This window comes from Carcharhinus amblyrhynchos, chromosome 22 (genome assembly GCF_965287045.1).
Source record: "Carcharhinus amblyrhynchos chromosome 22, sCarAmb.v2.hapA, whole genome shotgun sequence".
NCBI classification, from domain to species: Eukaryota; Metazoa; Chordata; class Chondrichthyes; order Carcharhiniformes; family Carcharhinidae; genus Carcharhinus; species Carcharhinus amblyrhynchos.
In genome coordinates, this window is record NC_137345.1 from 39,856,358 (window position 1) to 39,878,713 (window position 22,356).

General features: G+C 42.1%; 1 protein-coding gene across 1 annotated transcript in view; it reads right to left on the reverse strand.

Annotated features, from left to right (window-relative positions):
- The window catches only part of tmem9 (transmembrane protein 9), a 66,554-nt gene that overhangs the window by 38,464 nt on the left and 5,734 nt on the right, over window positions 1-22,356 (reverse strand). The window contains exon 2 of the mRNA XM_080210177.1: window positions 18,947-19,038. Within this exon, the coding sequence (XP_080066303.1) occupies window positions 18,947-19,038 (92 nt within the window). The remainder of the gene's footprint in view (window positions 1-18,946; window positions 19,039-22,356) is intronic.

Genomic DNA, 22,356 nt, shown 5'->3' on the forward strand with positions numbered 1-22,356 from the left:
GGTAAAATGGAGGTTGGTGATAGAGTGGACGGCAGGAGATATTAACCAATAAGAGCTGAAGGGGGTGATAATGGGACAAGGAAAAATAAATAAATGATGCATCAGGAGGCACAAATGACAGAATTATGATCTGAGGTTGTCTGAAAGCTACAAGAAAAACGAAACCCAACAAAGAAAAACAAAACTAGGAAAGATTACAACTTGAAATTTCTAAACTAATGTTGAGTCTCGAAGGTTGTAAAATGACTGATTGTAAAATGAGGTGCTGTTCCACAAACTTAAATTGAGCTTCACTGGAGCACTGCAGGGATTGAAGATAACGGAGAGAGCAAGGTGAAGAATCAAAATGGCTCATGACCCTTGGTCACAGGATGGAGTTGTTCCCTATGTAGAGCAGACTGCATCTCTCCTGCTTTCTGCCCCATCACAGACATTCCCTTTTATTCTTTCTCTCCAGCTAGCCCTTTTCATTTGCTTCAAACCCATTCACTATTCTAACACATCAGAGACTATTTCCTTGGGTGGATGTAGCTGTTACTAGGGGGCATAACTATAAGGTTCATGGTGGGAGATATAGGAGGGATGTCCGAGGTCGTTTCTTTACTCAGAGAGTGGTTGGGGTGTGGAATGCACTGTCTGTGATAGTGGAGTTGGACACTTTGGGAACTTTCAAGCGGTTACTGGGTAGGCACATGGAGCACATCAGAATGATAGGGAGTGGGATAGCTTGATCTTGGGATTGGACATGGCTCGGCACGACACCGGGGGCCGAAGGGCCTGTACTGTTCTATGTTCTATCCCAGTCCTGTAATTCTAAAAGGAATGCAGGAACAGAAAAAAGTGGAAGACTTGCATATGAGTGGCACAGTGGTTAGCACTGCTACCTCACAGTGCCAGGAACCTGGGTTCGATTCCCATCTTGGGTCACTGTCTGTGCGGAATCTGCAGTTCTCCCCCACAGTCCAAAAGACGTGTGTTGGCCAGGCTAAATTCTCCCTCAGTGTACCTGAATAATGCCAGACTGTGGGTGACTAGGGATTTTCACAATAACTTCATTGCAGTGTTAACTTAAGTCTACTAATGACTAATAATAAATAAATAACACTGTATTTTTCGTAACCATCAGACATCTCAAAGAACTTTAGAGTCAATTAAGTAATGAAGTGTGGTCACTTTTGTAATGTGCGGAACATTGCAGTTAATTTGTGCACAGTAAGCTGCTGCAAACAGAAATATTACTCACTGGATTTGGGAGTTGCTGGCTGATCCAGCATTTATTGCCCATCCTCTTGCTGTCCTTGAATTGAGTGGCTTGCTAGGCCATTTCAGAGAGCATTGAAGAGTCACCACTTTACTATGGGTCTGGAATCACATGTAGGCTAGGCGAAGATGGCAGATTTCCTTCACTAAATGACCAGGCGAGTTTTGTTGACAATTGACACTGGTTTCATGGCCTTTTAACTCCAGGTTTTTATTTAATTCAACTTTCACGGTTTGCTGTGATAGAATTTAAACAAGGGCTCCCATAGCATTAACTCGAGTCACTGGATTACTAGTCCAGTGACAATACCACTGTACCACCATCTCCTCTCCCTGGATAAAGATGTGGAATTAAATGTTGGCTAATTATGCTTCTACTCTTCTTCAAGATAGATGTAAAAGGCCCCATTGCACTGTCTGGGCAGGTACATGGGGCCTTGTGTAATGCTCATCTGACAGCACTGCCAACACTGCAACACCCCTCCAGCACTGCACTGGATTGCCAACCTTGATTTCTGTGGCACTAGATTCCAGAACCATGTGGCTTAGAGGTATGTGTGCTGCCAATTGAGCCATGGCTGACACCTTAGGACAGGGAGGATTTATGTGCATAAACCTTTGAAGATGGCAGGGCAGGTTGAGAAAGGCATAGTGGATTCTCAGCTTCATAAAGAGAGACGTAGCGCACAAAGCAAGGACGCGACGATGAATTTCATAAAACAATGGTTCAGCCAGGGATGAGGGTCTTCAATTCAGTGGATAGATTGGAGAAGCTGGGGCTGCTCTCCTTGAAGGAAGGGTTGAGAGATCAGAAGGAGGTATTCAAAATCATGAGGGGGGTCTGGACAGAGCAGATGGAGAAGCTGTTCCATTGGATTGATGGCCAAAAGTGAATGACAGAGCCACTATTGGGGAAACATTTTATGCAAAGAGTGGTGAGTAGCTGGAATGCACTGAGAAGGTGGTGGAAGTAGATTTAATTATGGCTTTCAAATGCAAATTGGAAAAACACCTGAAATGTAAAAAAAAACTGCAGGTCTTTGGCGAAAGGACAGGGAGTGGGACTAGTTAAGAGGCTCATGGGAAGAGCTGGCATTCTTATGATGGGCCAAATGGCCACTTGCTTGGCAGCCATTTAATTTCTGTTGGATTTAAGAGTTCAAAACTGGATAGAGAGAACAAAACAAAGGAAACAGTTCTTGGAGTAGGAATCTCAGGGCAAATACTCATACGGCCAGGTTCTGACAATGTCAGCAACATAAAAATGAATATTGTAGAAAATGTTAATATGTTAACACACAGTAATAGTGAACATAGTGAGAAATGCAACAATCCAATGACTGCTGGACAGAAATCAAAAATCCCATTGGCTCACTGGGATCAGACTGGCAACCTTGAAGGCCGCAGCCTGCACGCGGCCCGAGGCTCCTAAGGCCGCAGCCTATGGGCATTCTTAGGTACACTGTGCAGGATAGAGCAGAAGAGAATGGGCCTGCATAGGCAGGCTTGATAAAGTCCAACTCACGATAATATTGAAAGATGTGTGGATTGGATAGATTGGCCATGGTGAACACGCACGGTTATGAGGATGGGACAGGTGGAGCTCTTTTGGAGGATTGATGCTGATGGGCAGAATGGCCTCTTTCTACACTGTAGGTATCCTATGACTACAACATAGCTGAAAGATGCTGGTTCTCAGTGGGGGCTCCCACTCATAGACAATACTCTCAGACACAGCAATCTCAGACAAGACACTTTGAGCAAGTCACAATTTAGTCTTGTATACCACCTAGTGGTCAGCATCAGTAACATTCACAAGGTCCTGAAGAAAGTCACTTACGAGAATAATAATGGATTTATTTGACAATCATCACTGGGAATGGAGATTGCAAACATTCAGAGCTGCCTGATGAAGGCTCAGCAAAGGTAGCGAACAATTTTGAGGTGGATACTCTGTAAACCCTCACGACTGACAGTCAAAGGCTTTTGTGGGTTAGAAATGGCTGGTGCATTTTGCTCGGATTTGTCACGCAACAAAGGTTATATCTGTGGTGTCCCTTGATGGGCAAAAACCATTCTGCGACTATGGAAACAACTGTTTGCTCTATGTCGCAGTTTCATAATGTACGCTGCCTTCAGCTGCCTGTAACGTCTGTTGTAGGTAAAATGTTAGAATCCGTCATCAAGGAGGAAATAGCGAGGCATCTTGAGGGGAACTGCTTGATAGAGCAGACGCAGCACGGTTTCGTTAAAGGGAAGTCGTGTCTGACAAATTTACTGGAGTTCTATGAGGATGTGTCTAGGGCGGTGGATAGAGGAGAGCCGGTGGATGTGGTCTTTCTGGATTTTCAGAAGGCGTTTGACAAGGTACCTCACAAGAGGTTATTACAGAAGGTCAGGGGGCATGGAGTTGGGGGTAGGGTGTTAGCGTGGATAGAGGATTGGTTGTCAAATAGGAGGCAGAGAGTGGGGGTCAATGGGTGCTATTCGGATTGGCGGTTGGTGACTAGTGGAGTGCCCCAGGGGTCGGTGCTGGGGCCTCAGCTATTTACCATTTATATAGATGATCTGGAGGAGGGAACCGAGTGCAGGGTGTTGAAATTTGCTGATGACACCAAAATTGGTGGAAAGGCAAATTGTGCAGAGGGTGGGGAGAGTCTGCAGAAGGATCTAGATAGGCTGGGCGAATGGGCCAGGAAATGGCAAATGGAATTTAATGTTGGCAAGTGCGAGGTGGTCCACTTTGGTAGGAATAATGGTAGGAAGGGTTATTACTTACGTAGAGAAAAACTGCAGCAGGCGACGGTGCAGAGGGACCTCGGGGTCCTTGTGCATGAGTCGCAAAAACCCAGCTTGCAGGTGCAGCAGGTGGTCAGGAAGGCGAATGGGATGCTGGCCTTCATCGCGAGGGGGATTGAATATAAAAGTAGGGAGGTCTTGCTGCGGCTGTATAGGGCGTTGGTGAGGCTGCAGCTGGAGTATTGTGTGCAGTTTTGGGCACCGTACTTACGCAAGGATATTTTAGCCTTGGAGGGAGTGCAGAGGAGGTTTACTTGGCTGATGCCGGAGTTGAGGGGGTTGAGCTATGAGGAGAGGCTGAATAGATTAGGCTTGTACTCGTTAGAGTTTAGAAGAATGAGGGGAGATCTCATTGAGATGTATAAGATGATGAATGGGATGGACAGGATAGAGGTGGAGAGACTCTTCCCGCTCAGAAAGGATAGTAGGACTAGGGGGCATAGCCTCAAGACAAAGGGGGGTGCGGTTTAGAACAGAGTTGAGGAGGAACTTCTTCACTCAAAGGGTGGTGAATCTCTGGAATTCTCTGCCCGTTGAAGTGGTGGAGGCTGCCTCGCTAAATATTTTTAAGACGCGGGTTGATGGGTTTTTGATGAGAGAGGGGATTAAGGGTTATGGGGAGAGGGCGGGAATGTGGAACTGAGCCACGACAGATCAGCCATGATCTTATTGAATGGCGGGGCAGGTTCGAAGGGCTAGTTGGCCTACTCCTGCTCCTATTTCTTATGTTCTTATGTAACACTGCCACTGTTCTCTTGTCACAGTCTGGTTGTATGTATACATAATAATGGAACTGTAACCTTTAACAAATGGGGATGGCGATGGCTGACCTGTAGAATTTCTGCAGATGTTCTGCAGGCTTCAATTCTCAAAGTTTATTGGCTCTTTGTAGCACTCCTTGGGGGTCATGAAAAGCAGCAGTACTCCCACTAGACCCCTCAAAGGAGGCTTCATTCTTCCCAATCTCTGTTTATCTCTCAGGCCTCCCAGCCTCAAACCCACCCCCAGCTAACCACCCTTATCACTGAACTCTTAGCCCAGTCTGCCCAATCACAGGGTGGAGCTGATAATCCTCTCCCAGACCAAGGAACTTTTCTCGAGGGTCCCAAATTGTATATTCTGGGCTTTACTCCCAGTCTGCTAATAAAATCAAGATGTGAGCCTCTCCCAGAATCCCTGCAGAAATGGCATCCCTGAAGAAATGGCAAGTACTTCAGGCACTGTACTTAACCCTGCAGCAAATAAGTGAATCAAAAGTCCAGATTGGGACACATAACTCAAGTTGAGGAGTACCAATATTTTATGAAAGGTTGAGCTACCTTAATCTTGTATCCCATGCCCCTCTTTACACAGTCCAGGATTGGGACTTCTAAACTGTTTTGTCAAACCCAAACCACGGTCAATAATTTGTCACCATATACCTCCAGTGCCTCTGCTCCTGCAACCCCCTTTAGAATTGTACCCTTTGTTTTATACTGCCTCTCAATCAACAAGCATCTCTTCGCACTTCTCTGCCTTAACTTTCATCCGGCACGTCAACCATACTACCAACCTATCAGTGCCCTCTTGACTCCGCATCTTACAATTCACACTATTTCCAAGTATCATCTGCAAATTTTGAAATTCTGACCTGAACTCATTAACATACATCAAGAAAAACAGTGCTCCAAAGACGGACAGCTAGGGAATCTTATTCTAAACCTTCCTCCAGTCTGAAAAACAACTGCTCACCACTACTCTGTTTATTGTCCAACCTAGCCAACTCTGTATCCATGCTGGCATTGTCCCCTTCATTCCATAGTCTGATATGTGGCACTTTATCAATGGAAGTCCATGTACACCACTTCAAATGCCCTTGAATTTTAACTCACCCAGTGTGTCAATTGCCTCTTTTTTCACAATGATATGGGCAGCATCTTCTTCCTCGGCAATGACAGTTGGAAAATAACCATTTAGTATTCAGCTATGCCTTCTGCTTCCAAGCATAAATCACTTTTTTGGTTCACAGGTCTTTTCCTTTTGCTAATTATATGCCTAAGGAACAGTTTTGGATTCTCTTTTTCATACTAGATGAAGTTGGGTGGGAAGAGGCTGACTGCAGAATAAACATGAGCATAGATCAATTAGGCCTATTGCTGTGTTGCAATTTCCAAGTAATTCAATATTTAAGAAACAATACAGTTGTGCCACATGACTAGAATACTAACCTGATGTATGTGTGTATATTGTAAGTTAATTGAGGATTTGTCTCCTCTGGATAGATAGCAGACTCTTTTCCCAAAGGTTCTCAGTCTAGAGAACTGACAAACTGAATAACAACTTGTTTTAGGAACCTATCTTGCCTGAGGTTACTGAATGACATTTCTTCCGTTCCAAACAACCTCAGTACAAAGGAATACCTTTGAAGTGTCTGATTGTCCATAAGATGTAGCACTGAAACTAATTGGTGTTGCACTGCTTTACATCAAATACAGAACAGCTTAAAGGACTTAAGCATGACACTCTATACATACTACACTGACAGCTAGTGAATGCAATATGTGAAAAAGAATAAATTAGATGAACAATTAGTGGCACTCTCAGTTCTGTCCATTATGCAGACATAATAGAAGTTGTATGCTTAAAATAAATTGTAACTGGGGACAGAAAACAAGACAGACTTGATATGTGAAGGAGTAACTCGTGGTCACTAGGATGGATTAAACAAGAAAGATGGGCAGGAGAAAGATTTGCAAAGTCTGAAAGGGACCAAGAAGTGTAATCAAACTGTTCTTCCAAACTATGACTAAGACCAATGGTAGGGAGCATGGATGGTGTGCAGTCAGGCAGGGGGTCACCATCTGCCCTCACTCAGTGCCACCCTCACTCGCTGACAATTTAACTGCTGCATGTGAGGCAATTTGCAAGGCTTTCACTACAAGTAGGGTGGCCCTCATGAACATGCAAAACCTGGTGTTGTACAATGGAACAGCACACAGCATCACTGGAGTGTGAAATAGAGTTAAAGATAAGTCCATTTGATTCTTCTTCAGAGGATTGTCCAGTGCCTGAAATGAAAGAATGAGGCTACATGTGCAACAACATGGCTTCATTGATCAGGCAATACTCGTATAGAAAAGCCCAGAGGGTTTTTAATTTAGACATCTTCTAGAAAATACTTTGGAAAGTTATGGATGGAAGAATTTGATATAAAAGTCAACATTCCATGAGCATTTTAAATAACTTTTGGGACCTTTCCAATAGCTTTTAATGTTTCTCGTAAAGGATGCCTAACTCTGTTCCTCTACAGCTCCTTGCTTACTGTAATTTAGAAAATACTCTGATACTTTTTTTCAGATCAAATGGATGAACTCACATCTGCCATAGATTTGCCCACTTGCTTAGTCTGCTGATGTCTCTTTGCAACTTTTTTTTCCCCATCTAAATGTAAAATTGCCATAGTCTCATAGGCTGCTTTTCTCTTTCTGGTGGGGGGTGGTGTGTGTGCGAGTGTGTGTGCCTGCCTGGAGCTGACTGGTGGTGATTTAACCCAAAGATCACTCCACCTCAGGCGAAGGGCAAGAATGAGAAGATAGGGCCTTCATGTATAACCTCAGCTGGTACGGGAATTGAATCCGCACAGTTGGTGTCACTCTACATCACAAATCAGCTGTCCAGCCAACCGAACCCCTCCTTCCATCTACGTTATTAACCTAATTTAGTGTTAGTAGCAAATCTGGTTGAAGAGTCGTGGAGAAATGATGTAAACCGAGGTCCTAATATGGATTTGTGGGAACACCAATAGTCACATCCTATCAACAAGAGTGCACACCTATTGTCTTGACTGTTGTCTATCGCTTAATCAATTCCCTAACTAAATCAGGAAACTGCCAATAAGTTCTCATCTTAATTAGCAATCTCACCTGTAGAACCTTGATTATACGTCTTTGGAACTCAACATAAATAATTCCCAGAGACCTTTAAAATTCAATAGGCTCATTAGACAAGATCCATGCTGAATCTCCCTACTCAGTTCATATCTACCCAAATACTCTGTCACACTGTCCCAAATAATAGATTATTGCAACTTTCTCTCAACAGACATTAGACAAATAGGCCTCTAATTTTCTAGGTTATGACCCGCTCTCTTATTAAATAATGGAGCCATGTTGGAGCACCAGGGAGAGAGGGGGCGCCAGGGAGAGGAGATGGAGCACGAGAGGAGAGAAGAGAGAGGGAGCGCGCGAGCAAGCATGAGAGGAAAGAGTGAGCATGAGAGAGGGGAGAAAGAGCGGGCGCGCCAGCGTGAGAGGAGAGTGAGCGTGAGAGAGAGACAGAGTGCAAGCGTGAGTGTCGACGTGCGTGTTTTGAAATGTAAGACTAAAGTCCTACAACTTTCTCGCTTATTTCTTTCAATGATCTGGGTCATCAGTCTCCTGAGTGATTAAGAAAAATGTTAAACTAGTAAGTTCCTCTACTTGATTAAGTTTTACTCTTCCTGGCATCACTGGCAAAGGTGGGTTTAGGAGTTGATGAGGGCAATACAGTTGATATGTTCATGGACTTCCAGAAGGCATTTGATAAAGTGTCACTCGACAGATCTGTGTTAAGATTCATGGAGTAAAAGTAGCAAGATGTATGTGAAATAGGCTGAGTGACAGGAGACGGACAATAATGGTTGTTTCTCGGATTGGAGGAAGGATTGTAGTGACTTCCCTGGGGTTGGTATTAAACCCCTGTTTTTCTTGACATTTGTTAGTGACCTTATCATACAGGGCACCATTTCAAAATTTGCAGATGATACACAACTTGGAAATGCTGTGAACTGAGGATAATGTAGAACTTCAAAAGGATATAGACAGAGTGGTGGATTGGAAGATAAGTGATCAATGAAATTTAGTGCAGAAAAGTGTGAAGTGATTCATTACAGTAGGAAGAACACAGAGAAACAAATAAACAAAGAACACAATTCTAAAATGGGTACAAAAATAGACAGGATGTCTCTGTGAATTAATCACTGAAGGTGGCAAAACTGGTGGAGAACATGGTTAATAAAGCATACAATATGCTAGGATTTATTAATAGAGACGTGGAGTACAAATGCAATGAAGTTATATTAAACTTGTGTAGTGTACTTGTTCAACCTCAACTGGAATAAAGGTTAAAGTTTATTTATTAGTGTCATAAGTAGGCTTACATTAATACTGCAATGACGTTACTGTGAAAATCCCCGCGTCATTGCACTCCTATTCGGGCACACTGAAGGAGAATTTAGCATGACCAATGCATCTAACCAGCACATCTTTCGGGCTGTGGGAGTAAACTGAAGCACCCGGAGGAATCGCATGCAGACTCCACACATACAGTGACCCAACTGGGAACTGAACCCCAGTCCCTGGCACTGTGAGGCAGCAGTGCTAACCACTGTGCCGTTGTGTCACCTTGTGAGTAGTGTGCCCAGTTCAGGTACCACACTTCAAAAAGATGTGAAGGCATTAGTGGCGAGAGCGTGTGCAGAAAAGATTCATGAGAATGGTTCCAGAGATGAGGAACTTGTGTTTTACTTTGATAGATTGGAGAAGAGATTTGATGCAAGTATTCAAAATCATAGAGGGATCTGGACAGAATAGCTAGGGGGAAACTGTTTCCATTGGTGAAATGATGAAAAACAAGAGGACACAAATTTAAGGTTTTTGGCAAAGTAAGCAATGGACGAGTGCTTGGATCTGGAGAGCGCTGCCCAAGTGTATGGTGGAGGCTGGTTCAGAGTGGAGGCTTTTCAGAGTGAATTGGATTGTCTGAAAAGGAAGAATGTGCAAGACTACAGGGAAAACTTCCAGATAGTCGGCACAGACTCAATGGGCTGAATGGCCTCCTTCTGAGCTTTAATTTGTGTGATCATGATTTTTCTTTACCCTCATCTGAGAAGACCAATACAAAGTAATTATTTAGCAAGTTTGACACCTCCCGATTTTTAATTTCAATATCAGCAGCTTCTTGTAAAAATCAAGAAGTGGCTCAATTATCAAAATATAAACATTTCCTAAAGTAAACATTGGAATATAAATATGATCAGATTTCTGCCTCTGTTGCGCACGTGTGTGTGTGTACATACCTAGATGAGCAGATATTGAGTAAATATCCACTTATTTATATATTCTCTGGATGAGCTGCAAGTGCAATCACAATGTCACTCACCCAGAGATTTCACAGCTTCAGCTGGTCTTCACATGATTCCATTTTTTGAGGTTTTGTACATTCACTGGGGTAGCAACTGGGTGCAGCCAAGACTGGGCAACTGCGAAAGATCTTGTTGAATTTAGCAGGACAAGATCTTTATATGTCTTGGGTTAAAGGTAGCTCCAACATCCTGGTTCAGTTAACTGATGCACCCAAAAGATCTGACCTATGAGAAGATTCTTTAAGCCAAATAGAACTTTTGGCATTGACATCACAAGTGATCATTCTCCACAATCAAATGTTGAAGCATTTTGTGCATCCTTGGTTTAAAGGCAGAGATCTGGCTTGGGTATCAACAACTCTTCAACTCATCCAGGCAGAGAACCAATCAAACATACATTTCACAGGCTTAATTAATGACATGGTGTAGGTTTGGGTGATCATATCTGAATGATCCTGGACTATACACCAAGTACTTATTGGTTGTGAGGAAAGAGATCTACCTTCCTTCTCAAACAAAAACAGAAAATGTTGGAAAGTCTCAGCAGATCTGACAGCATCTTGGGACAGAGAAAATAGAGTTACAGAAAAGAGTCTGGATAACCCTTCATTAGGCCCGTCTCAATTCTGTTTTAAACAGGTGAGCAAAATTCATCTTGAAGTGGGTCTGATTCACCGTTTTACCATCTGATCAGCCATGAGGGAGAGACTCAGAAGAAGCCCAACTTGATTTCAAAACTACCCAGGCTATAGGTTTCTTGGAAGTTCCCAGATTCTGGATAATCCAGTGTATCCAATGGGTTTATTAGAAAAGACAGCAAGAACAGGAAATCTGCAGCCTGCAAAGAGAGACACAACTTTTCACTATTGAGCAGAAATATTGAAAAATGCATTTCAGAAACTATGCTAAGCAATCAGCTCTCCTGAACATCATTTCTATTTACAGCTTCTGTCAACAGAGCCCCTGAACATAACTAAGGTTTTATATCACACTGTGAGACAAAGGGAGGCATGGTGGCACAGTGGTCAGCACTGTGGTCAGCACTGCTGCCTCTCAGCCCAGGGACCCACGCTCAATTCCAGACTTGGGTGACTGTATCGAGTTTGCACATTCTCCTGTGTGTGTGTGGGTTTCCTCAGGGTGCTCTGCTCCTGCCCTCACGCACAATCGAAAAGGTGTGCAGGTTAGCTGGATTGGCCATGCTAAGTTGTCCCTTGGTGGCCCAAGATGTGTAGGTTAGATGGATTAGCAGCTAAAAATGTGTGGGGTTACACGGATAGGTCAATAAGATATTCTGTCAGAGATATGGTGCAGACTAGATGGGCTGAATGGCCTCTTCTGCACTGCAGGATTCTATAAAGATTACAATTGATGCACCTTTTGTTTGGCTGTGTCACAAAATGGAACATTTACTACTCCATATATGTCGGTGCTGTATCATGAATACATGGGGACAGCGCTGTATCATAGAGTATGCAGAGTATCTGGTGAAAGGAGCGATGTTGGTCAGTCACACAAGGATTGCAATGAGTCCAGACTGTATGAACATTCCTTCAATGATTGTCAATGGCTTACAATTCTTTCAATGCACAAAGGCTATGGGATTACCATTGGATGGCACAGTGGCACAGTGGTTAGCACTGCTGCCTCAACGCGCCAGGAACCGGGTTTGATTCCTGGTTTGGATCACTGTCTGTGTGGAGTCTGCACGTTCTCTCCGTGTCTACGTGGGTTTTCTCTGGTTTCCTCCCACAGTCCAAAAGATGCATTTAGGTGCATTTGCCATGCTAAACTCTCCCTCAATGTACCCAAACACATGCCGGTCTGACATGAAATAAACTTTACTTTATCTGCCTGAAACAAAGAGGCTGACCACAGTTTCAGAGGCTGTCATGGAATATGTGAAATATGAACGAGACAAAAATATTTGAAAATAAAAGTGCATTTTTCTTCACTTGCATCTTGATGTGGAAGTAGCAATTATTCACCTCATTAAGATATTCAATGACTTTTCAGCAAAAGCAAAGTAACCTCTGAACTCATGCCATAAGCATATCCTCCACTTCCACTCCCTCCCACACCCTGTCTGGCTTCTGTCTTGGCAAAGATGCAAGTTGTACAGCAATGAATGCATCTTTGCTTCTATTAGTTAAACTCTACACTGGGGCCATCACTCATTCCAGTTTTTTAAAAAGCAAGAAAAGACTGAGATTTATAAATTGTAAGTTTATTTATTAGTCACAAGTAGGCTTACATTAACAGTGCAATGAAGTTATTGTGAAAATCCCCTTCCAGTGTGGCAAAAATGCCATATAAAAATAAATTGCAGGTCTGCTGATGGAACGTTCCTGTCCAAACTGAAATCCTATTCAAGTATTCAACCAATGTGCTAATATCATTTCATGTTATGTTACCTCAGTCTCAGAATGACAGATAACAGAGCTTCAATGCTTCTGATACCAAGCCATCAAGGAACTAGAGTGCATCAGTGGGCTTTATTTGAAAGGTATAGGTAAGTTACTCCATTAGGTTTTCTTTGTTTCACAATTTCTCTCTTCTGCATTTAAAATTAGGATCAAATTTTAATGTTTCAAATTAGGATTGTGCACGGAGCCACCTGCTCATCAGGTAAAATCTATTATGGTCAGATTCACTCCCTCATCAATGTTACTTGGCCATTACAAATTATCTTGACAAACTGAGTTAAGGAAAAGCAATAAAAAGGTAAACCAGACGTATTTCTGCTCCCACTTGCCTCATGTGGGGGTTAGATCAGGGTAGGTTTGGATTCAAATAGTTTGTTGATAGTTGGGGTCACATTCAACATGATAAATGGCAATGAGGGTGATGTATTAGAAATATGGCGTGGGTTCAGCAGGGGGCGAAAATGCCCAAAGAACTGTATCCCAACTAAAATAAGTTCCATCTTTTGAAGAGAAATGAGGGGTAGCAGAGGGGCAGGGGGAAAAGTTGCCAAATAACTTTTACACTTATGTGCACCATATATTCACCGTTTGTTGGACCACACGCAAGAAGTTTTCAAAAAAAAATGTAAAACATCAATTAAATGCAAACAAATACAAAAGTGTAAATAAGGAGACCCTTTTATTTCTTGTTTCAAAGGCTTTCACATGTCTGATAAAATATCGTGATTACCTTTGCACAATTTACTTCAGCTGCTGTCTGAAGCACTTCAATCAAAAAGGGTCAGATTACAACAATTTTTGTGGCACTTCTTATACTGCTTTAATGAATATCTAATGTAAGCTTTTTTATGTTGAGAATGTGTCCAAATAAAGAAGGAATATGATACTCACTCACATTAAGAGCTGCAAATGGTGTATGTATAGTATCAAATAGTTCAAACCAGGAGGTTGGTATTAAATATTTTTCTTTGGAGACTCGAGCTGTACGCTAGCTTGGCCTAATAAGCAGCGCTCTAACTGATGGTACTTTCATCAACTGATGGTGTCAGAATTGTGTACAGAAGCCTGGTTTGATTTTCCTCTTGCTGACTGAGAGGCACTGAGGTCAATACCATCCCTCCATCTAACTCAGCATAGACCACAGGTCGAATCTGACCTTCCTGTTCTCTATGAAATAGTTACTCACTGCAGTTAGACACTGTAATATTGAGTGTCAATATTCATAAGATTAAAAAAAGAGGAAATCCAAAACAAAGGGCATTTTGCTTCTACTCGGAGGCAGGAAGGGACGCGGGTACTGCCACAGGGAGGGGGGGTGCAAACCAGGAGGTGGGTGCGCAAACCGGGAAGGGGGGGGTGCAAACTGGGAAGGGGTGCAGGATGTGTGGTGTAGAAAACATAAATTATCCTCAAATGATTAAGATTTCTTTGTTTTAAGGGAGTGTACGTTGCTGTATAGCATCTGTGTAATAACTAAATTGCATATAAACTCAACTATTAGTTTTAGCCTGAATAGTCTAGTAGAGGTATTTACTATCTTCAGTAAAGTTAGGAAAATGAGTTGTGTTATCCACCTGTTGTTCAGTGTAATCTACCACGAGAAGGGGCAACCATGATACATTACATCACACATACAATGTGTAAAAGTTGCAGGTTTCAATTCCCAGGAGATTTGATCTGCTTCATAAGACTATCTTTTTGTGGAACCAAATTGCAGAGCAGGAGGAAAGCTTGAATGATATTGTTAGGTATTTTCTAAAATTCATGTAATGCAGTAAAATGACTAGATCATTTATCCTATGTAGGCCGATCATTCACTTCAAATAGAACTCCTGCTCTTGATCCCTACTCAAAACTGCAGCATAGCAGGAGTTGCTATTAAGGTGCTACGTTACACACTGCAGGAAAAGTAGCAAGCTGGAGTCAAATGTTTGAGGGGTTGGTGATACCGCTATGTCAGAAAAGGAGGAAAACAATGTGAATACTAGAAATTTGAAATAAAAACAGCAAATTCTGATCATGTACAGCAGCTCAATCTTCAACTGGGAGAGATAACTAGGAATGAGTTGACATTTTCATCAGAATTTCGAGTATGTGCATATAAAAATACATACCTTAGGCAGCCTTATATTTATCATGTGTACATTATATAGAATGGGGGTCACATGCTCAGTACAAAGACAGAGACAAAATTTTTTTTCAGTCAATGGGTTGTGGAATTTTGGAACGTTCTCAGAGTTGTAGATGCTCAGTCGCTTGGTATATTCAACATAATACTCAAAAATCTTACCCCTGAATTCCCATAGTGGTGGACATAGGGATAGTGAGGGAAGTGGAGCTGAAAAAGATCAATCATGATCATATGAAATGCCAGAGCAGGCTTAGAGGGCTGGGTGGACATAGACAATTCTAGGTTTTAGGGAGGCGACGGCCTATGGTATTACCGCTACAGCATTAATCCGGGGTAGGGTAAGGGAGGGGAGGGGGCCGGGGGTGGGGGGGGGGGGGGAAGAATGAGGATTAGCTGGTAGATTTTAAATTTAATTAACACAACTGAAAGCCAGTCTCAGTAAAGTGACCATGAAACCATCATCACCTGATGTAGAAACCCATCTGGCTCACTCATGTCCTTAGGGAAGGAAATCTGCTGTCCTTTCCTGGTCTGGCCTACATGTGACTCCAGTCTCCAAGCAACATATTTGACTCTTACCTACCCTCTGTAATGGCCCTATCAAACCACTCGGTTTCAGGGCAATTATGAATGGGCAACAAATGCTGGCCTTGCAAAGTAATGAATATATTTTAAAAATATAATTGCCAGCTCTCTATGATCAGCTGAAAATGTTCAACTTGTTCAGTCACCTTTCACAGATAATTTCTCGACAACAACTTGCAGTCAATCTTTTTGATGATAGGAAACGTGTTGTTACCGATGAGTGCAATACTGCAGATAGTTGAAACAACTATTACAGTGTCACACACATAAAATTTAGTGATCCATTCAGTGGTTTTCATATATACTAAAGTTCCTGTTTTTCTGCACATTGCTTTAATCTGTTCATGTTCATAGCTAAATAGAATTACTATGGCCTAGGGTAATAGACTGGAATCCATTTCCTTTTTACCTCAGTTACATTAAAGCACTAGTATTGAAACTGACAAATCAAGTACTCAATGCCAAAATTAATCAAATTTCTGTCAAAAGAACCGGTTTGTTTTATTCGCTGGAAGTTCTCACAAAGAATTGTGGTTTGGTGAAGAACTGACATAGAGAAGGAAAAGCAACAATAAAAATTTCCCATTTCTACATAGAGATAATGAGTCTTTAATGTTATCAACTAACATAGACACACTGGACTCTGGAAGTCTGTTTACTTTGAAAGGAATGATTTGAAAGCAAAACACTGAAGTGGACAGCATCCTATGATAATACCAGAAGCAAGGTAAACCTTATCTGCAATGGACTGTCCCTCTGTAGTGATGACTTCACCTTTCTGGTGGCTATTATACTGTGGACTAGGTTAACTGATTATGTTTCAACATAGCTACATGTTTTATTGATCTGATCTCATTGTAGTAACTACCCTGAATACCATAGACAATGGTATGTGAGTCAACATTTGAAGTCTCAAAATCCCTCCAGAAATTGGGGTCGACATGCTGAGTATAAAAATGAACTGCTTGTGTGGTGGTCAACATTTTGAAATGTCACTTTACAAAGAGAGGGGGTAACTCTCTCAAACTCGTGCGCATCTTCGCAACATAGTCCCTACCCCCTACTTGATACCAGTACCTTGTAACTGGGCCCAGGGTAAGCATGCATTTATTGGGTGAAAGCTGATGATTAATACAGGTCTCTAATGGTTGAAAAAGGGGAGTTGACCTGTAAACTGTGTATATGCAAAAATGTAACTATTGGGGCTGGGAAAATGGGGTTGTCACACACACTGGCTTGACTTAAATGTTGTGATTTACTGTCGCTAAAAAGGCAGTTCAGGCAAATACCATCGTTTCCTTCTCTGCCACAGCATTGGAACGGCCAAGTTACAATGACATCCGAGGTGACGATGACTGAGGTAACGTATCGTCTCCTCATCCCTTTCAGCTTTTCTGCAGCCTCTGACAGAATTGACCACGCCATTCCAACACCTCCTCTTGGTCAGCCAGCTAGTTTGGACAGCCCTAGGCTTGTTCCATTGCTAAACACCCAATCACAGCCAGAGAATCACCTGCAATGACTTCTCTGCCTGCTCTCTGTTGCTCTGAAGTGATCGTTGGCCCCCTCATATTGCACTTCAGTGACATCATCAGAAAATATGTCAGGTTCCACAAGTATATTAACAACACTCTTCTTGATCCCCACCTCTGATTCGTCATGTGGCTTATCCAAACTGAAGTAGGTGAGAAGAAATTTTCTCCAATTAAATAGTGGGAATGGAAGCCACTGTCTTTGACAAACTGCTACCTAGCTCTGACTCCATTCCATTATTTTGCCATTGTCCAAGGCAATTTCTGCATCTTTAGAATTCCTTTGATTGTAGAACAGCTCTCAAGAGTTGGAAGTAACAAAGAGAACCTTAACTTACTGACTGCTAGGGGATAATTTTAGCCTCATTGGCCCAGTAGGAACCCAGTCAGATGCAAGTTTCACATCCCTTCTAATACGATGGCCTAGTGACTGCAAAGCAGCATAATGTCAGGCAAGAGGTTGATAAGGGAATCTAGTCCAAACCTGCCAAATTCCCATCAAAGAAGTTAAAATGACGCAGCAACTCCCCCCCTGTCCCCACGTCACCTCTTGTGCTCAATAATTCTTTTTTAATGACTTGAAGTATGTTTTCCAGAAAGAAGACTGCGGTTTAATTTTATTATGCCATTAATAAACTTTGGCTGCTTATAACTATTCTGATAAGCGCAATAAATAGCAGCAACCTAATCGTTTGAGAACGTTGTGCGCCTTGAAGCCTTCCAAACCATAGTATGATTTTGTGTTTTAAAAAGATGCAACTTAAGGGCTCGTTGGATCCCTGAACCAGCAGCAGCCTGGAAAAGAACAGTTGAGGGGGAAAAGCAGCAAAGCAGAATGAGTTAAAACAGGAATGCATGTTATTGCACAAAATATCTGAAAGATGGATTTACATAAAAATGAACCATAACTAATAGTTTCTATTCTATATCAGAGCCTTATCCTGTGAGTTGTTTTTCCATTAGTAAGTTACAACCTTCTGCAGTGATAACGTGACACCATTAGGTTATCTAAAGCTTCAGCCTCCCTCTCACTGAACTCATTTCATTGACATTCTGAAGTCAACAAGTTCAGCTAAGGTGAGTGGTTAGTTTTCACAGCTGTATAAAGAGGAGTTTCCTGCAGTGCGATTAGGAACATTTTGTGTCGAGTTAATTGTACAGAATGAAAATAAACGTACAAAACTTAATTAAAAACGGCGACTCCACTGATCCCCCTGTTCTGCATTCCGATGCACTTATTAATCTTTCATTTGGTGTTTTGTTTTATTTCATCAAAATATCATCCCAACTAAAAGCAGAAAATGCTGGCAATGCTCAGCAGACGAGGCAGCATTTGTGGAAAGAATTAACTTATCAAATGAGTGACCAAGTGACCTTTCCTCATTGAATTCCCTGCTGAGTATTTTTGGCATTTTCTGTATTCAGACTTCAAGCAGAGGCAGTAATTTGTTTTTGTTCTAACATCTTCCCAAACTATTAGAAGTTTAGAAACTTTCAGCTGCACCGTCCTCAGTTTCAGTCCGTAGTCCTTATTTACAGCTCGGAGCAAACTTAGTTTCCATTGCATGGGAATCAGCTTTAAAAGCTGTTTTCAGCCAACTGAAGTCACACTCGAGTCTGTGGCTGGGTCAGCCTTTGGTCCTTTTTTTTATGTTCGATCCAAGTAAGAGCCCAATAGTCTAGGTTGTACACTGTCTGGGACGTGACAAGTAAAAGGCACCTGGACTACAGGACGGAAGAACTATGTTCACACAAGTTACTTCAGGCATCCTATTCAATAACAATCTCCTGCATCATTAACTCTCAAGTATTACTGGGATTTTCTGATAAACAGCTGATGTCGAATGCCTCTGATTTTCAGTTTTTGTTGGGAAGGACGGATTAAGATGCTGAAATTAATCCACAAAGCACCAGTAAAAACCCCCACGCATCATGCAATGAAATCAGAATTTCATTCACTGATATAAATTGACCCCGAGTCCCAGTTGCACTATCTGAAAGCCCGTTCTTGTTAACAGTACTGCACTCTTGAGATACAAGAGCCATGTCTTACCAGTCTTTCTGGGAGACGTTTTTGTTGTAAATGTGGCCTGTCAGGTTCCTGTATGGAGGACAGATGCACTTACATCTCACATCTTCAGAACTCTAGAAAAAGAGTCAGAAATTAGTTAAGAATCCCTTCACACCACTAAAATTCAGTTAAGGTACACTCTACATTATTGTTCCTAGCACTACAGATTCAGTCAGAAGGATAAAAAGCTTTGGATAACTGCTTCGTTATATACCCTGAAGTGGTGTCATAAAGGAGCAGCAAGAAGGCTGAAACTGAAATATAAAGAAAAGCACAAGTTCAAAATCTGAAATTAAAAACAGAACTTTCTGGAAAGTTGCAATCAGTTGACCATCAACAGAGTGACGGGGAGAGAAGAATTAGAATTTGCTCTGCAGGGGGATGGGAACCAGAGTGCCAGAGCAAATGGTGGAGTGGGGGTGAAAATAAATGATGTTAATAGTTCATGCAAAATCACAATTGGAAGGGTTGTGTGTGGTGGTAATAATCTTGAGGTGTGTCTATTTTAATGCCAGGAGTATTGTGCGGAAGGCGGATGAGTTGAGGGCGTGGACTGATGCATGGAATTACGATATTATAGCCATTAGTGAAAATTGGCTACAGGAGGGGCAGGACTGGCAGCTCAAAGTTCCACAGTTCCAATGTTTCAGACGTGATAGAGGCAGAAGGATAAAGGGAGGGGGGGGTGTCATTGCTAGTCAGGGAAAATGTTGCAGCAGCGCTCAGGCAGGACAGATTAGAGGGCTTGTCTACTGAGGCCAAATGGGTGCAGCTGAGAAACAGGAAAGGTATGACCACATTAAAGGGGTTGCATTATAGGCCACCCAATAGTCAGAGAGAATTGGAGGAGCAAATCTGCAGAGAGACAGCAGACAACTGCCGGAAACAAAGTTGTGATAGGTGGGGATTTTAATTTTCCACATATAGATTGGAACTCCCATACTGTTAAAGGTCTAGACGGGGTGGAGTTTGTAAAATGTGTTCAGGAAAATTTTCTAAATCTATACAAAGAGGTACCAACTACAGAGGATGCAATATTAGATCTCCTATTCGGAAATGAGTTAGGGCAAGTGACGGAAGCGTGTATAAGGGAACATCTTGGTTCCAGTGATCGTAATGCCATTAGTTTCAACTTGATCATGGATAAAGATAGATCTGGTCCTCGGGTTGAGATTCTGAACTGGAAAAAGGCCAAATTTGAAGAAATGAGAAAGGATCTAAAAAACGTGGATTGGGACAGGCTGTTCTCTGGCAAGGATGTGATTGGTAAGTGGGAGGCCTTCAAAGGAGAAATTTTGAGAATGCAGAGTTTGTATGTTCCTGTCAGGATTAAAGGCAAAGTGAATAAGAATAAGGAACCTTGATTCTCGAGGGATACTGGAACTCTGATAAAGAAGAAGAGGGAGATGTATGACATGTATAGGCAACAGGGAACAAATAAGGTGCTTGACGAGTATAAAAAGTGCAAGAAACTACTTATGAAGGAAATCAGGAGGCTAAAAGAAGACATGAGGTTGCTTTGGCAGTTAAAGTGAAGGATAATCCTAAGAGATTCTACAGGTATATTAAGAGCAAAAGGTAGTAAGGGATAAGAGTGGTCAGCTTTGTATGGAACCAAAAGAAATGGGGGAGATATTAAATGGGTTTTTTGCATCCGTATTTACTAAGGAAACTGGCACAGAGTCTACGGAAATAAGACAAACAAGTAGGGAGGTCATGGAACCTATACAGATTAAAGGGGAGGTGCTTTCTGTCTTGAGGCAAATCAGAGTAGATAAATCCCCAGGACCGGACAGGTTATTCCTTTGGACGTTGATGGAGACTAGTATTGAAATTGCAGAGGCCCTGGCAGATATATTTAAAATGTCGGTATCCATGGGTGAGGTGCCGGATGATTGGAGGATAGCTCATGTTGTTTTGCTGTTTAAAAAAGGCTCAAAAAGTAATCTGGGAAATTATAGGCAGGCAAGTTTGATGTCAGTAGTAGGTAAATTATGAGGAGTACTAAGAGATAGGATCTACAAATACTTGGATGGACAGGGACATATTAGGGAGAGTCAACATAAGAACATAACATAAGCATGGCTTTGTGCATGGTAGGTCATGTTTAACCAATCTATTAGAGTTTTTTAAGGAAAGTGGATGAAGGGAAGGCAGTGGATGTTGTCTACATGGACTTCAGTAAGGCCTTTGACAAGGTCCTGCATGGGACGTTAGTTAGGAAGGTTCAGTCGCTAGGTATACATGGAGAGGTAGTAAATTGGATTAGACATTGGCTCAATGGAAGAAGCCAGCGAGTGGTAGTGGAGGATTGCTTCTCTGTGTGCAGGCCTGTGACTAGTGGTGTGCCGCAGGGATCAGTGCTGGATTCATTGTTGTTTGTCATCTATATTTATGATCTGGATGATAATGTGGGAAATTGGATCAGCAAATTTGATGATACAAAGATTGGAGGTGCAGTGGACAGTGAGGAAGGTTTTCAAAGCTTGCAGAGGGATATGGACCAGCTAGAAAAATGGCAGATAGCGTTTAAGCAGACAAGTGTGAGGTATTGCACTTTGGAAGGTAGAACATACATGGTAGATGGTAGGACACTGTCGAATGTAGTAGAACAGAGGGACCTGGGAATACAGATTCATAATTCCCTAAAAGTGGCATTACAGGTAGATAGGGTCGTAAAGACCAATGTTCCAAAAGCACTCTTTATAATTTAAAGTATTGAGTATAAGAGTTGGAATGTTATGGTGAAGTTGTATAAGACATTGGTGAGGCCGAATTTAGAGTATTGTGTGCAGTTTTGGTCACCTAATTACAGGAAGGATATTAATAAGGTTGAAAGAGTGCAGAGAAGATCTACAAGGATGTTGCCGGGACTTAAGAAACTGAGTTACAGAGAAAGGTTGAATAGGTTAGGACTTTATTCCCTGGAGTGTAGAAGAGTGAGGGGAGATTTGAGAGAGGTGTATAAAATTATGATGGGTATAGATAGAGTGAATGCAAGCAGGCTTTTTCCACTGAGGCTAGGGGAGAAAAAAAAACTAGAGGAGATGGGTTAAGGGTGAAGGGGGAAAGTTTAAAGTGAATATTGGGGGTCGGGTTCTTCACACGGAGAGTGGTGGGAGTGTGGAATGAGCTGCCAGATGAAGTGGTAAACGCGGGCTCACTTTTAACATTTAAGAAAAACTTGGACAGGTGCATGGATGAGAGGGGTGTGGAGGGATATGATCCAGGTACAGATCAGTGGGACTAGGCAGAAAAATGGTTCGGCACAGTCAAGAAGGGGGCAAAAGGCCTGTTTCTGTGCTGTAGTGTTCTATGGCTCTAAGGGGACAAAGAAAAAATAGGAAAATCTCACAGACAGGAGAAGAAAGTGAGAGAGAGGAAAGGAGATC